At 56.9% G+C, this 14,496-nt stretch overlaps 3 protein-coding genes across 3 annotated transcripts; 2 read left to right on the top strand and 1 right to left on the bottom strand.

Moving 5' to 3' along the window:
* Positions 1–271: 271 nt before the first annotated feature.
* On the bottom strand, positions 272–10,444 carry VOLCADRAFT_99013 (uncharacterized protein; the record flags this gene model as incomplete). The annotated part of the gene is made up of 14 exons (XM_002957828.1): positions 272–331; positions 764–884; positions 1,331–1,857; positions 2,187–2,333; positions 4,550–4,605; positions 5,243–5,303; positions 5,535–5,759; positions 5,950–6,020; positions 6,337–6,417; positions 6,969–7,484; positions 8,135–8,237; positions 8,737–8,832; positions 9,604–9,717; positions 10,334–10,444. 14 exons carry the CDS (start codon positions 10,442–10,444, stop codon positions 272–274), a joined length of 2,289 nt encoding a protein of 762 aa, XP_002957874.1.
* Positions 10,445–10,995: 551 nt separating this feature from the next.
* On the top strand, positions 10,996–12,410 carry VOLCADRAFT_99012 (uncharacterized protein; the record flags this gene model as incomplete). The annotated part of the gene is made up of 2 exons (XM_002957857.1): positions 10,996–11,143; positions 11,971–12,410. The coding sequence occupies 2 exons, from the start codon at positions 10,996–10,998 to the stop codon at positions 12,408–12,410; spliced, it is 588 nt and encodes a 195-aa protein (XP_002957903.1).
* Positions 12,411–13,786: 1,376 nt separating this feature from the next.
* Positions 13,787–14,185, top strand: VOLCADRAFT_43342 (uncharacterized protein; the record flags this gene model as incomplete). Its single annotated transcript, XM_002957856.1, has 1 exon — positions 13,787–14,185. A coding segment is annotated over one exon (399 nt), but the record flags the coding sequence as incomplete, so codon positions are not given.
* Between the last annotated feature and the right edge of the window lie 311 nt (positions 14,186–14,496).

Raw genomic sequence — 14,496 nt, 5'->3', positions numbered from 1 at the left:
CACAACCGACACAACCACCTCGTATGCGCGGATGCTCAATCTTCCAGGGCCATCAGCCGCTCTATTTTAGTGCGTCACCCGCAGCTGGCTGGCTGGCTGGCTGGCTGGCTGGCTGGCTGGCTGGCTGGCTGGCTGGCTGGCTGGCTGGCTGGCTGGCTGGCTGGCTGGCTGGCAGCAGCAGCAGCAGCAGCAGCAGCAGCAGCAAGAGCCTGCTCCGGGACGCAAAGGACGCACTGGTCACCTCCTCTTAGACATCCTCTTACACCGGCTGTCAATCCTGGTTCTGCCGGTTCGATGGCTCCGCTGCGTGGCGAGACGCTGGCGTGTCGGCCTGTGTCGTGCAAAGGACCACACGCACGTTCCCACGAAAGGGCAGGCGCCTCCAATAAGCCGCGCGAATATAAAATTGATTACGCAACGCAGGGGTTTCCGTACCCAGGTTTTCGTTGTGCAAACTTCTACAGTTTCCAAACTGAGAGGTTTTCTGAAGTAGTGCAGTTCGCAAAACAGTTTTGAGCAGCGCAAAGAAAAAACAGTGGCCGCAGTACGGTGTTATTTAAGTAGATGGAAAACATTGTGGGCAAAGGAAAGTACGGCAAGTGTTATTTGGTTTCGTGTTATATGGCACGGTTATAGTATGTAAGGGACGGGACAGCTCGCAGCTAAGTGGCAAGCGAGGTCTGACGGTGACGACTCCTCCAAACCGCGGCATCCCCGGGCCGCAAAACCCCCCGAATTCCCCCCTTCTCCCCTCCACGCTCACTCGCAGTTGCATCTCCAGGCAATCCAGCACCTGCCGTACGCAATCCTCCGTACTGCTTCGTGCCGTACACACGCGAATATGGTGCGGAAGAATCACGCTTCCATCGGTGCTCCATGTCCAGCTGTCGCCGTACCTGCCGTACTCGGGGTTGGGACACGGAGGCCGAGTCCCCCAAGGCATGTACACGTAGGTATAGAAACACACAATATGCACACATGCATACATACAATATTCTCCGTACTGCACTGCCCGAGGTTTTCACACCCATAACCCTCACGCATCCCCCCCCACATCCCCCTCAACCTCCCCACACTGCCCGTGACCTCCCGGGCGTACCGCCAACCCGAGAAAAACACCCACCCCCTCCCTCCCCTTTTCCCCACCTCCAATTTCCCCCCAGCCTCCCCAGGAAGGTACGACACGCATCAGGTGGTGGTAGGGCCTTATCCGGGCGTTTTAGGGCCGCGTCTTGACCCGCACGCACTCCAACGCGTGCACCTGCCCAAACCCGGTCGACCCCCTCCCCGCCTCATCCCCTCCCCCCTCAAACCCGCACGTGCACCGTACCTGCGAACAATCTCGTAAAGCTCCTCCCAGCTGCACGGCTTGTGTTCTCGTTCCGTGCCCCGGTCGCGGACACCTCGCCCCTCCAAGCGGCGACGCCACAGCGCCTCGTCACCACACTCAACATCCACAACCACAACCACGATTGCAACGGCCTTGGGCGCCGGAGCGCATGTATCCGCCGCCTCCTCCTCAGCCGCTATCGCCGTCGCCGTAGGAGGAGGAGAAGGAGGAGGAGGAGGAGGAGGAGTCGCTTGACGACTTGTTTTTTCTGCCACTGCAGCGGCCGTTACGTTCTCTTCGTCCGCCGGCTCAACTGCTGGCGGTGGCGGCGCCGCCATCGCGGCGGAAAGCTGCGTCACCGCGGGCGCCTCCGCCGCCATCGTTGCTGAAATCTGAACCGTGTTCGGAGCCCACTGTCCCACCGCCGTCGCTAATTTAACTGCCGCATCATCAGGCCCGTTTGGCGATGCCGCCGCAGCCGCAGCCGCAGCCGCAGCAGCCGCCGCCGCCGTACTGGCGGCTACCACCTGGCGCTCGGGAGGGACGGGGAACGCAGCGAGGGGGCATGGCGCGTAGCACAACATAACACAATACCTTGATGTAGCCGGTGCCGGTGCCGGTGTAATTCATCAGGCTGCTCAGGCCTCTGGTTTCCGCTGTTGCACGAAACATTCCGCGAAAGGGAATCTGGATCTGTAAAGATGTGTAAACCTCGGGACCCGGGACCCGTACTATAGGAGGAGTCCAAGGAGAGGGTGTGCCCAAAATCTGGACTAAAGGTCGGGAAGCGGTTATGCGAAGATTTATATATGAGATTTATAACTTTATGACAGTGGTCACCGCATTTATGCCGTACCCGGCCGGCGACTTCGCAAGCGCGGTCGTACAGTTCTCGACGGGCGAAGGGGCAATCAAGCACGACCGATAGACCCAGCGCCAATTGTCGCTCTGCGATTCGAAACATGACCGCGTACGACAGCGCGTTCCAGTCCACGGCTGGCGCCTGTGCGACCACGGACTGGAAACAGTCGCGTGCGTCGTCTTTGTCGACCAGCGGACATCCCAGAACGCGCGCAAGCGCCCTCGCAAAAGTGGATTTTCCGCAACCGGGCAGTCCCTAGACAAGGTGGGTTGGATGCGAAATTTGAGTTGTGAAATGTTTCTCATTCCCGCTTGAATGTAACGCATCGCAAGTGACAATTGTGCTGCTACAGGAGCATTATAAACATTTCAATTTATGGTGCTGTGCTAATGGCGCTGGGAAGCAGATGTCTTGCCTTGACGAGAATCATCAGTTGTCGGTTCCTGCATTCTAGAGAGCTTCCAAAGCATGTTTGCTGCATCGTGTTAATAATGTGAGTCCTCCTATATCACGTGTCATGCTTCTCAGCCGTATGGTAAAGCAAATACAAGTAGGCAAACAGTGTCAATTAGTCAGCTCGCACAAAGTTTCGGAGCTGCGCGTCGCGCATATACATGTCGTCTGCCTACATCGGTTAGGACGACCGTTGCTGTCGGTAGTAAATGTGAGGGCGCCGATGCTAAAGCCAGCCAATAAGGACTTGGCCAAAAATGGCGTTGACGAGGAAACGAGCGCCGTTGGTCGAGAAAGCCCCTACGTTGAAAAGACCCGAAAATTTGGGCCAAGCCAGGGCAGCACGACACAGGCAGGTGATGCCCACCCCACAAGCTGATGATTTCCCCCCCCCCCTTCAAGCTGCTGCTGCTTTGTTACATCAGCCAAGTTGCACATCACTAACCTATTGACCACATCGATATGGTAATGGGGAAGAAAGCATATCGGCCACATGTCGGGGCATGTCCTGTACAGGAACCTACGAATCCACATCATTCGCCGCAACTCCCCCCCTATCCACTCTCGACCCTTCAATTCATCTTAGGTGCCTCCCGTCCAAGTAAAAGTAACCAACAACCAACAACCGAAGCCAGCGGGAGAGTTACGACTATGACTACAACTACATAACCCATTCGCAACCCCCATACCATCTGCCCCATCATCCTTACACAATAAGCCACAACCAGCCAAGCCAACCCAGCCAAATCAGCCTACGGCCACCCACCAAAACCCAACCCAACCCACGATTTGACCTTGGCATTCCCCTTGGCAAGCATATGATTCCCACGACCCTTGTAGATGCTGCGGCGGTGGCGGCGGTGGCGGTGGCGGCGGTGGCGGCGGCGGCGGTGGCGGTGGCGGCGGTGGCGGCGGCGGTGGCGGCGGCCACGTCCCGAAAAACACCTAACCTTGCTACCCGTTTTCCTCGTTGGGGGGTAGGGGAATCCCAACCAAGCCCTCTCGTCCCTGAACGACCTCTACCCATGTGCGCGACTGGGAGAGCGTCGTGTCCTCCCGCACGTCCTAAGACGCTTGATCTTGTGAGCAAACCGGTTATAGAAAGACATTGTAGTACTGAGAAAGGGAGCGATTACGTTGCGGCTTTGCAAAGGGTCCCAGATATCTCCCCGACACACACACACACACCGGTGATTGGTAATGGCCACAGGCGACTACACCGCAGGATCACGGTATGGGGTGAGCTGAGGGCAGACGGCGGAGGGAACATACCTACCCTAACGTGCTTTGCGAGCCCCCGAATGCAGTACGTACGGGGCCCAGGGCAAGGCAAGGCAGAGGGAGACCGAGTCGTGTTGCTTGCAGGCGCGATATGCATGTAGGTAATTTCTGATTGTGTCTTCCGAGCCAAAACATCACCGCTCCTCAAGCGCCTCTGTCCGGCTCCTCCCTCCCACCCGGAAGACGGCAGAAGATATGGGGGCCCCACTATCACCACCACCATTAGATAATGTTTAGCTTTTACTTTAGTTTTCATACATCTTCATACTTAGTAGTAATCTGTCGCCCTTTTGCGGAACTTTTTCTCGAAGTCCGACGTATTAACTTCCCCCAAAAAAGAAACCCCGTCTTCCCGCCGTGCTGCTGCAAGCTGCAAGCATGTTTGTAACTTGTGCGGGATTCGATGCCGGAATGCCGCGCCGCCGCAACACAACAGGGTGAGATGCCAAGAGGAACAACAACCAGGGCGGAGGTAACGCAGTAAAGCCGGGTGCGCAGCCCCGCAGCGCTGCAGCTCGCAACACCAACACAGCCGAATCGAATCAATCCAATCTTGTTGTTGTTGTTGTTGCAAAAGAGGACGTCTCCGCCGTGGAGAAAAGGGGAGGGTCCCCTTTACACACCTCACCTCCCAGACCCAGACTGAGCATCAAAGCACACCGTCTCGGCGCACTCTGTTCTGCAGCGCAGCACAGGCGATGAGAGCACAGGCCCAAAGCGCGAAAAGCCCCAAACCCCCCTGACCCATATCATACCGATCATAAACTTAACCAACCCACTTACACCCCCCTTTTCATCCACGTCATTCTGCACCCATACGGTTTTTCAGTTCTTCCTCTTCCCCTTCCTTCTCCGCCTTCTCCATTACCTTCTTCTTTTTTCCACGACTTTTTCGCCTCTGTTGGTCCCTATCACTGAGTGACACATGGATGGCACACTGCACCATATTCTTCACCTCGTCCATAGCATCCGGCGGCTCTCCCCCGGACCCCGAGGGGTTTAGTGTTTTTCCCTTCAAACCCCCAATATCCCAATCAATCGGGGGCTCCCTGCAGCCTCCGTCCCTCCAAGCTTCTTGCTAAGAGTGGGTGTGGGCCCACCAGCCCACCACCCCCCGCCCTCGCGGATGCGGCCCCACTGCTCCATGGGGATCCCCAGCGATGCCCTCCTCTTACAAAGCCATCCTCTTACAATGCCCCTGCAATGCATCTTATGTGCTGTGTGTTGTGTGTGTGCTATGGGGCGGGGATATCCCTCACTGTCAGTCCGCGGGGTTGTTCACATGCCAACGGGACGATATGCGTAGGCAGGCGCACCCTGCACTTGGAACTGCTGCGGTTGTGGGACGTGCACAAACGTGACGGGCGCGGGCACGTACTGCGGTCGCAGGACCGCCGGCATGTGGGCAAAGTCACCGTACTGCTGGTGGTGGTGATGGTGATGTTGCTGTTGATGATGATGGTGGTGGAGGTGCTGCTGCTGCTGCTGTGTCGCCTGCGTGGTGTGTGTGTGAACACTGGCGTTGTGCTGCTGCTGCTGCGGGATGCCGTGGTGCGTGCCATGGTACGGCTGTGTCATCGGGACGACGGCCACTGATACCGGGGGCACCGGAACAGGCGTCTCCGGCGTTGCCGCCGCCGCCGCCGCCGGAGGCGGCGGCGGAGCCGCCGCTGCCGCATTGCCTGCCATCGACGTTTGGTCACTCGTGGCAGCGATGTGTTCCCTGCCGTGTTCCCTGTCGGCGCCCTCCGGTGACGAGTGCCTGATTCCCTGGATCTCCTCTACCAGCTTCCGTACCAGGTTGTTGGGCGTCAACCCCTTGTGCGGCAGCACCTGCGAGAAGACGTGATGTGAGAACGGATATAGGCTGCTTCTACAGGTCCTGGCCTGCCCTCCGGACAATCAGCAGGGATGCAGATATACAGACAGGCAGACAGACAGATAGACAGATTGGCTCAGTGCGAGCACTTCTTCTCAATGCAGTTCCGATCAGTCAGCACTCCAAAACGACCACCTCACCTACCTCGTTAGTCAAGGGAGACGTGTCGTTCTTTGCCAGCCACGCGGTAATGGCAAGTCGTTCGTAAGTGTTTCCTGTAACCAGTGGTGCAGCAGATAGCTGTATTGGTAGGCCATGTATGTATGTATGTATGTATGTATGTATGTATGTATGTATGTATGTATGTATGTATGTATGTATGTAAGCAAGTACGTCTACCAGACGAGATAAAGACCCACTGTCAGCGGGGGTTAGGTGGCGCCAGCAACCCCCTCCCCCGTCTGCCGGTTGACCATCAGGCGCATCGGGAACAGCAACCACAACATTAATGATATTCCCGCTGATTAATATCTCATACCCCTCCAACCTCCAATCTCTCCCGGTCCTCAACCCAAACACCCCCGGCCGCACCGTCCGCAGCGACCACCGGATGCACCAGAGGCTCCTGCGTGATGGGGCAGCACAGCTGTTCCTCCAAGGCCTGTACGTGATCTGTGTCCGTACAAGTGCCGCACATACCGTACAGCGCCGGCCCGAGGCCGAAACATATCGTTGTCAGGTAGGGGGGCAGGGCGTCAGGTCTCAGCTTAGGCTTGGAGGCCGAATGAGGAATAGGCAGGCGGACAGGAAGAGAGACAGACAGACACACAGACAGGGGCAGCGCAGAGCTCTCATTCTCATCCGGGCCACTATGGACAGAGGGCCCCCTTCCACCTCCGCGTTCTCCAGCAACTCCACAACAGCAGCAGCTGCAGCAGCAACATCATCCAGACCGCATTGTGATAAAAAAATTAACCCCCCTGGAGCAGCACACACAACACCCCCCATAGAGTAACACCTGCAGCAGCTGCAGCAGCAGGCGAGAGCCCAACCCTTGGAGCCCCAGGGGGACACATAACCAGCAGGAACCCGCATGTAATGTACCGATTTCTTCCGCCTATCTTCGCATATGATCCCCCGCCGGGGTAGGGGTCGGGGTGGGGGAAACAGATGCCGCTATACGCAATACACAGCCCCCCGCAGGTTGTGTTGTGACGACTTACTCAAAGCAGTCGTCAGCAGGTCCGTCAAGCTACCGGAGGCTGCGGAAACATGTTTAGGGCCCGTCGTGGCAGCGAAGAAGCTCGCGACGGCCATGCTTGCCGCCACGTCTGCCACTGCGCTATCCGGGGCCGTTGCAGCGGCGGCAGCGGTGGCGCTCCCTGGCCCGCCGGGTGACGCCGAAGCCGCCGCTGGCGGCGGCGGCGGCACCCCCACCGAGCCGTCGTCAGCGTACTCTTCCATGTACGGGGCATTCCGCTCTTGTTCTGCCATCTCCAGCGCCTGCTGATGCTGGAGTGCAGCGTATGTCGTACCAGGAAGGCTCCCGCCGCTGCTGCGCAGCGCCAACGCGGCAACGCCACCGTTCGCTGCTGCTGAAGCCGCCGCTGCCGCCGCCACCGCCGCCGCCGGCGCAGCCTGCATGTGCGGCAATAGCCCCTGGGTGTTGACGATCCGAGGAAGCATCACGTGTTGCGCGTTCGGCCTGTACGGCTCCACCGCCAGCACGTTGTTCAAGACTGCAGCGACCAAGTGCAAGTTGTACAGAGCAAGGGGGGTTGGGTGGAAAGGACGCACGGGCGGTACGTCACTTGAGAAGAAAGGAGTTGCAGCAAGGGTTTTAACATTTTTCGATAAAAATTACAATCATGATAATTTTTGCAGAGAGTTTCTCAGCAAGCAGGTCACCCTGGTGGTGAAAAAAGGAGGCGGCGGGGGTGTGGTGTTTATGTCTCGTCTACTCGCTACCTCGTACTACTACAGCCCAAGCACGCAACCCCAAAGCAACAATCACCCCCAGCTTACTTTAAACCTCCCCTACCTGCGTGTAGCTCATATCCGGGTATCCCACCCAACACACGCTCTAAGAGGGGTATGTATGACCTGCAAAGGGCACATCTCATCCGGATGTCCGCTCTTGTCCCTTTCTTCCTAGGTTGGGGGCCCCCTACGATGCGGCCTCTCTCGCCGCATCTCCTCTTCCCAAAACCCTTCCCCACCCCCCAGCACCCAGCACCCAGCACCACGACGTAGTACCCTCATCAATCGACGAACGCTACTTTTCCACAAAAAGAGGTTTAGCTTAGGGAGGTTTTTTCCAAACGGGTGTTTGTGTGTGTTGTAAAAGGAATTCGGGTTTGGAGGAGGAATAGCCCCCTCCGACACTTACTTCTCTCCCGATTTCCGTTGCGAATGGCCGCCTGGACGGAGGCCACGTCCACGTACTGAATGATGGCGTAGTGTTGGCCGTAATGGTCGCTGGCAGTGTGAACCTGCGGGGACATACGGACGGATATACGGACAGACATACGGATGGACAAGAAGGGCACCGGGAGGAGGGGAAGGTGAAGAAGCAGGAGGAGATGCGCACACACTGACAGACATACATAAGGACAGCAATACAGACAGACATAAGCACCGACGGACCGTAGGAAAGGCAGGGCGGAGAATGTGGACAGGTTGGCAGGCGGAGACGCAATAAGAAGAACGGGAATGCGTCCCAAGTCCCCCAAGTTCGAGGCACGGTCCAAAAAGGAAGAGAGAGATGTCCACAGCTCCCTGTCCCCCAGTGGCGTGCGCTCTTTCACGCAGAAGAGCCACGTTACGTTCTGTGGAAAGCCTTCCATGCAAAAATCGATGACATTAACACTTTAAATTGATAACAAACACCAAAGCTAAATCATCGCTACCTTCAGTAGCTTTCTGCTCTACGCAACCGCCGTGCAATGGAGCGAGGGGCCATCCCAACCTCATCGTAGTGTACAGCCCCACCTGGATGATCTCGCCGTACTCGGAGAACTTTTCAAAGAGAGTCTCCGGCGGCAGATCATCCGGGAGGTTCTTGATCAAGATCTTGAAACGATTCACCTGCCAGAAGTGCGGCGGAAGTGCGAAACAACACAAGACGCATCACAACACGTAACATGTCGGGTTGGGTGCATGTTTGGGTTGCGGCGGCTTTAAATTCGGAGAGTAACGCAACTCAAGGTGTATGTGTAACACTCAAAACACACACACGCACAAATGCGCGTCAGCAAGGAAGAAAATGGGCGACGTGCATGACTGTGATGGCGATGGCCCCGGTGGTTGACTAGACCCCTGGGCAAAACGGTCTACTAGTTATGGGCAAATGTGGGATATGGGGCACAGCCGGTACAGCCCATGGCCTGTCCTTATACTGTCAGGATACATGAGAGCGGGCTTTAAAACCGATACCCAATAGACCAACCCCCCATGATCTCACGCAGCCGTCCACACACCATCAACCGATTTCTGAGTCGTGGTCCAGGGAACCCAAATGGCAACGGAGCACGCAGCAGAGGGGGGAAAGCATGTGCAAGAAGAAACGAACGGAAAGAACACTGCCGACGTTCGTAAAGTATTAAGGGGGGAGGCCAATCCGGCTTGCGCTAGCAGGCACGCATTGGTAACCGTATCATGGCAGCGGTGGGTGAATGATAGGCGGGGTGAAGGACGGGCCACACCACCGGGTCACAATTACCCCCGAGCGTCATCTAAGCCTCCCCACCATTCAAAACGGCATTTTTTACAAGCAAACGATCACAGCGCAGTGCTGGGTGTACGGTAATAATTCTGTATTTTGCACTATGGAGACAGCCACTTGCTTAGAAACTTTACCAGGGGGCCCTGAATGACATCCTTGTATTCCCGATCCGAGGAGAATTGCATCCGCAGGGGTCGGCCCCGGAGCTCCAAGCTGAACCGCCATTTATCCAGAGCCGCTCTGGCATCCTGCAGTCGCAGGCGCCGCCCACAGGGCGCAGCAAATAGAGTAATCATCAGACGGCGCTTAAGGAGATGTCCCATGACGAGCCAAGAACACATTGGGTTCAGGACAAGCGATAAGCACAGGTCTACTGGCCAACATAGGCGGAGGGTGTTGGGGAAGGGGGGGTCGCGGGGTTGACCGAGGGAAGTGGGTGCCCGGAAGACGTGGTACGTCCGGATAGCGCAGCGGCAGGAGCCAGTGCATGGAAAGTCTACGTTATGACACGTATGCCTCCTTCGCCAGTACCTCTTCGTTATGAAAATTGAGGAAGGCAGACCCACGCATCTTCCCATCTGGGTGAGTTAAGATGTCGATGCGCCCTTGCTGTGGCTGCTTTAAGACAAGGTTGAGGACCTGAGGGAATACGAGAAATTTAGAAGCAGTTGGTGATAGAACGCTGGAGCACACTTTGGCTGCGTTTAAATCTGCGAACGTCTTGGTTCCGCCCGATACATGATTACAACGCGTGCATGTCTTACAAAAAATGATCTGCATATTGTCCCGACACGAGCACACTAGCGGCACGGTGGCAGTCCCTAATGGCGTCTAGGGAACAGGCGCCCGAAATGCTATGCTCACCTGCAAGACCTCAGCTTTCGGGACATTTTGGTCGATGCCCTGAACAAACAACACATGTCTATTCAGAAACCTTTCAAGACTGGTCGCCGTCTCGATCGCTTTCGAGCCCATGTCGGCTTTTCGCCCCGGAAGAAAAACCAGTGCGTGAATTGAAAATGGATTAGAGATCAGGTAAGCACCCGGAAACTTAGGAACCAATTGTCCTTGATGTCCAGTGCTCGGATGAGAGACTATTGGTACACCATTCCTGAGGTAGGAAAACGGCACGAACTACCTCGAAGTAAACAATGCTATACAGAAACATATAAAACTGTTTAATGAGCGTGCCAAGTGTTGTACTCCAAACCCCAAGCTTTCTCTGCGTTGTCGTGCGGCCCACAGCAATCCAATCCGGTCAGAAGAAAACCCAGAGTTCTTGCAGATGCTGTGAGTTGTTCTTATAGAGACAGACGTACAGTAGTTATGCCCCAAGTTTTTTTGTCACTTTTTCTACTTGCATCGGGCTTGCTTGCTCTTCAATGTTAGCAACTGCAGACTTGTATCCTGATTACATATATATAATGATATTCAATATAACGTTAAGTAGCCATGTGTCGGGCGGGGCATCTCTGGAGTTCACGAGGAGCGGTTGAGCACAGCATCCTGTCCCTGACCCTGATTAAATGCCAACCACAGTCATAATCGGCGCTGGCATTAGCGGCTTGCAGTGTGCTTCGGCGTTCCTGCGGCTTGGTCACACAGTTACCATCCTTGAGCGCGAGGAGGATGTGGGAGGAGTATGGCTTCGATATACAGCATTCAATGTGCAAGGTATACGCCTCTTATTCTTTTACGCTGGCCTCAAGCGTTCGTCCCGGGGCCGCACGATTACATGTCAGGACATGGTTGCCCTCACCCATGAGCTTTACAACTTCACGACCGGTCACGCCTTTCATCCCAGCCCACCGACACCCTCCCCTTGCATCGACCTTACCTTTCAAAGGACAAGCCAGCAAGCGCAGGTCCCTAGGCCCGACGCACTTAGGTCCCAGCCCCCTCCCTTTGCTAAGCCTCTCCGCACCGCAATCTACAGAGCGGAACTGATGCCTCTTAAACGGAAAAAGCCGCGGCACTCCACGACCCAAAAAATTTCTCCCCTCCTCATCTCCCCGTCGCCCCACGCGCCCACCAGGTCTTGCCCACAGCCACCCACACGCACTCGCAGTTGCGCAGTTGCCCATTACACCTCGAGCACACAAACACCCCTCACACAAACACCATTTCCCCCCCCCGTATCTCATCCCCTGCCCTGCATTCCTCCTCGCCTCTCACCCGTATCCCACCCCCCTCCCCTTTGGGGGCCCGGGCCTCCCCCTCCCTTTTTGAGTATCCGTCTATGGTTTCTCTCGTCAATCCTCTCTGCTTCGTCGTAATCCCTGCACACACACACACACACACCTCCTTTCCTTCCCCCCGTGTTAACTGCATCCATCAATCATATATACTCTCCCCTCCCTCCCACCTTTTTCCCTTTCCCATCCACTGCCACGGGGCAACCACGGAACTACCACCGCCACCACCGCCACCGCCACCGCTGCCGCCACGCCCCCGCGGTTCTCTATCTGCTGCACACTGGCCTCTCCCGCTCCCACGCACAGTCCCGCGGGAGTTCTTTCGCTTCCCGGACTTCGCCTGCCCGCCTGAGCTGGAACCCGAGGAGTACCCCACAGGCCGCTCCCTCCTCCGCTATATCATCGCATACGCGCACAAGAACCAGCTCTACCGCCACATCATCTTCCGAGCCACCGTCACGCGCCTGCATCGCCTCTCCGGACAGTGGCAGTGCTTCTTTGACCTGCGGACCGACCGCGGTGGCGGCGGCGGCGGCGGCGGCGGGGGGGCCCCCCCCGTAGCTGGGCGCGGAGCAGGCCTGGCCAGCGGCGGCTTTGGCAGCAGTGCCGATGGTTTTGCGATGACGCCGCAGCAGCATCGGATTACCGCGGACTACCTGGTGGTGGCGACGGGGCTGCACAGCGCGCCGTACATGCCGCTCATTGACGTGAGGCCCGGGGGGCGGTTTTGGGATAGTGATACATGAATGGTGGTGGTAGTGGTGGGAGGTGGGGTGGGGGAAAGACGAACCACTAGCGAGTGAGGCTGCTGCCAAGGAAAGACAAACAGAACTGTGACCAGTAGGCGGTTTTGAAGGAGCCGACCTCGGGATGATGTAATGATGACGACCACGGAAACCTACCTACCTAGCCGCCGAAGTTAAATTAAGAGCGGAAGAAAAGCAGTAGAGCGAAGCCGCAAAGAAGTAAAGGTAGGTGTAGAGGCGGCGAAAAAGAACTGATGACGTGAGCTGGAATAAAGGTTGCCGCCGGCCTGGCGGCGGCATTGACGAGCTTGGAACAGAACTGGCTGATGAGCTGGTAATAAAAAGCTGATGACATGCAAGTGCTCCTCCCAACCCCCCAAACACACGCCCGAGGTGGGGGAGGAGGTGGGGGAGGAGGAGGGGGAAAAGGAGAGGGCGGAGGAGGAGGGGGGGCGTGAGGAAGAGGCGAAGGACGACAAGGGGAAGGGGCGAGGGTGGGGGGTGGGGGAGGGAGGGAGAGGGAGGGAGGGGGACGAAGCACAGACGATTGAAGAAGAGATATGAAATGCCATAGATGGCTGGCTGCTCGATACGCCGCAAGATAAGGCCAATACAGCAAGGAAGGAAAGATGTTGCGTGTTACCGACCAGTACGTAGTGCCTTGAAATGTGATTTTTTGATCATCGCGACGACATGGGCATGTGGAAATTACGAAACGCGGAAGAGGCGGCCGGGACTTAATGGAAATGACTACCTCGCCGTCTGGGGATAAAGAAAAAAAAGATCTGTCACGCCAAAAAAACATCTGGAGCGCACGAGAATTATGTGCCACGCTATTTATATCCCATCTGGGAAAAGATAGAATAGAAGAACAGAAAACCCCAAGCGAAGCCGTATGTAGGTAGTAAACTGAAGGCGGCGGCGGAGGGAAACGCTGCCGCGGAAGGCGTTGTTGGAAAAGTAGTAGTGTACTCAATTTTATACGGGTTCATACTGCCGAAACGCGGTTATAGCTGCCATGCAAGTGCACCTCCCAGCCCCCTATCTAACCCGCCCCTGACCCGACCGACCCACCCAAGCCAAACCGACTAGCCGGCCGACCCCGCAGCGCGAAATGAAGGCGAAGTTCGGGCCCCCCCTAGGACTCACCTGGCCAGGCGGCACACGCAGGGGGAAGGTGGCGGGCAAAGGCAAAGGCGTGGGTTAATTCACACGCGAAGCAGAGAAAAAAGCAAAGCGAGGAAGTAAATTAGCCGCGCGGCGGCAGATGAAAACAAAGGACACATGCTAGGTGCCGCTGTGTGAAGAAAGAAAGGGAGCTAAGCGAGTGTGAAATGAGTTGGGGGCCATACGACAAGCGACGGAGTCATCTCTCTGGGGAGATGTGGCCTCGGGGGGAGATGTGGCCTCGGGGGGAGATGTGGCCTCGGGGGGAGATGCGGCCTCGGGGGGAGATGTGGCCTCGGGGGGAGATGCGGCCTCGGGGGGAGATGTGGCCTCGGGGGGAGATGTGGCCTCGGGGGGAGATGTGGCCTCGGGGGGAGATGCGGCCTCGGGGGGAGATGTGGCCTCGGGGGGAGATGTGGCCTCGGGGGGAGATGCGGCCTCGGGGGGAGATGTGGCCTCGGGGGGAGATGTGGCCTCGGGGGGAGATGTGGCCTCGGGGGGAGATGTGGCCTCGGGGGGAGATGTGGCCTCGGGGGGAGATGTGGCCTCGGGGGGAGATGTGGCCTCGGGGGGAGATGCGGCCTCGGGGGGAGATGTGGCCTCGGGGACGCAGCAAATTTGTTGTATTTGCTGAGATGTGGACCAAAACGAATGAAAATGTTGCAGAGTGCAGAGTGATGGCAGGAAAGAGCACAATGCGGCCATCGACTGAGAAGTAAAAATGGTTTAAAAAAAGNGGAGCCGCCAGCGTGAAGTGAATGGCGAATAGCAGGAATAGCAGGGGCCAAAGAGCCAGAGCAGAACTCTGTAGTAAAGGTAGGATGAGCAGCATTTTATTCAGCTCAGGGAGAGTGATGTGATGTGATGCGAGAACAAAGCGGCAGGGGATGATGTTGATGATGACTAGGGAAATCAGGCA

The sequence above is a fragment of the Volvox carteri genome, assembly GCF_000143455.1.
Source record: "Volvox carteri f. nagariensis unplaced genomic scaffold VOLCAscaffold_81, whole genome shotgun sequence".
NCBI lineage: Eukaryota > Viridiplantae > Chlorophyta > Chlorophyceae > Chlamydomonadales > Volvocaceae > Volvox > Volvox carteri.
The sequence above is the reverse complement of the archived record's forward strand: the minus strand, read 5'-3'. Positions and strand labels throughout refer to the sequence as shown.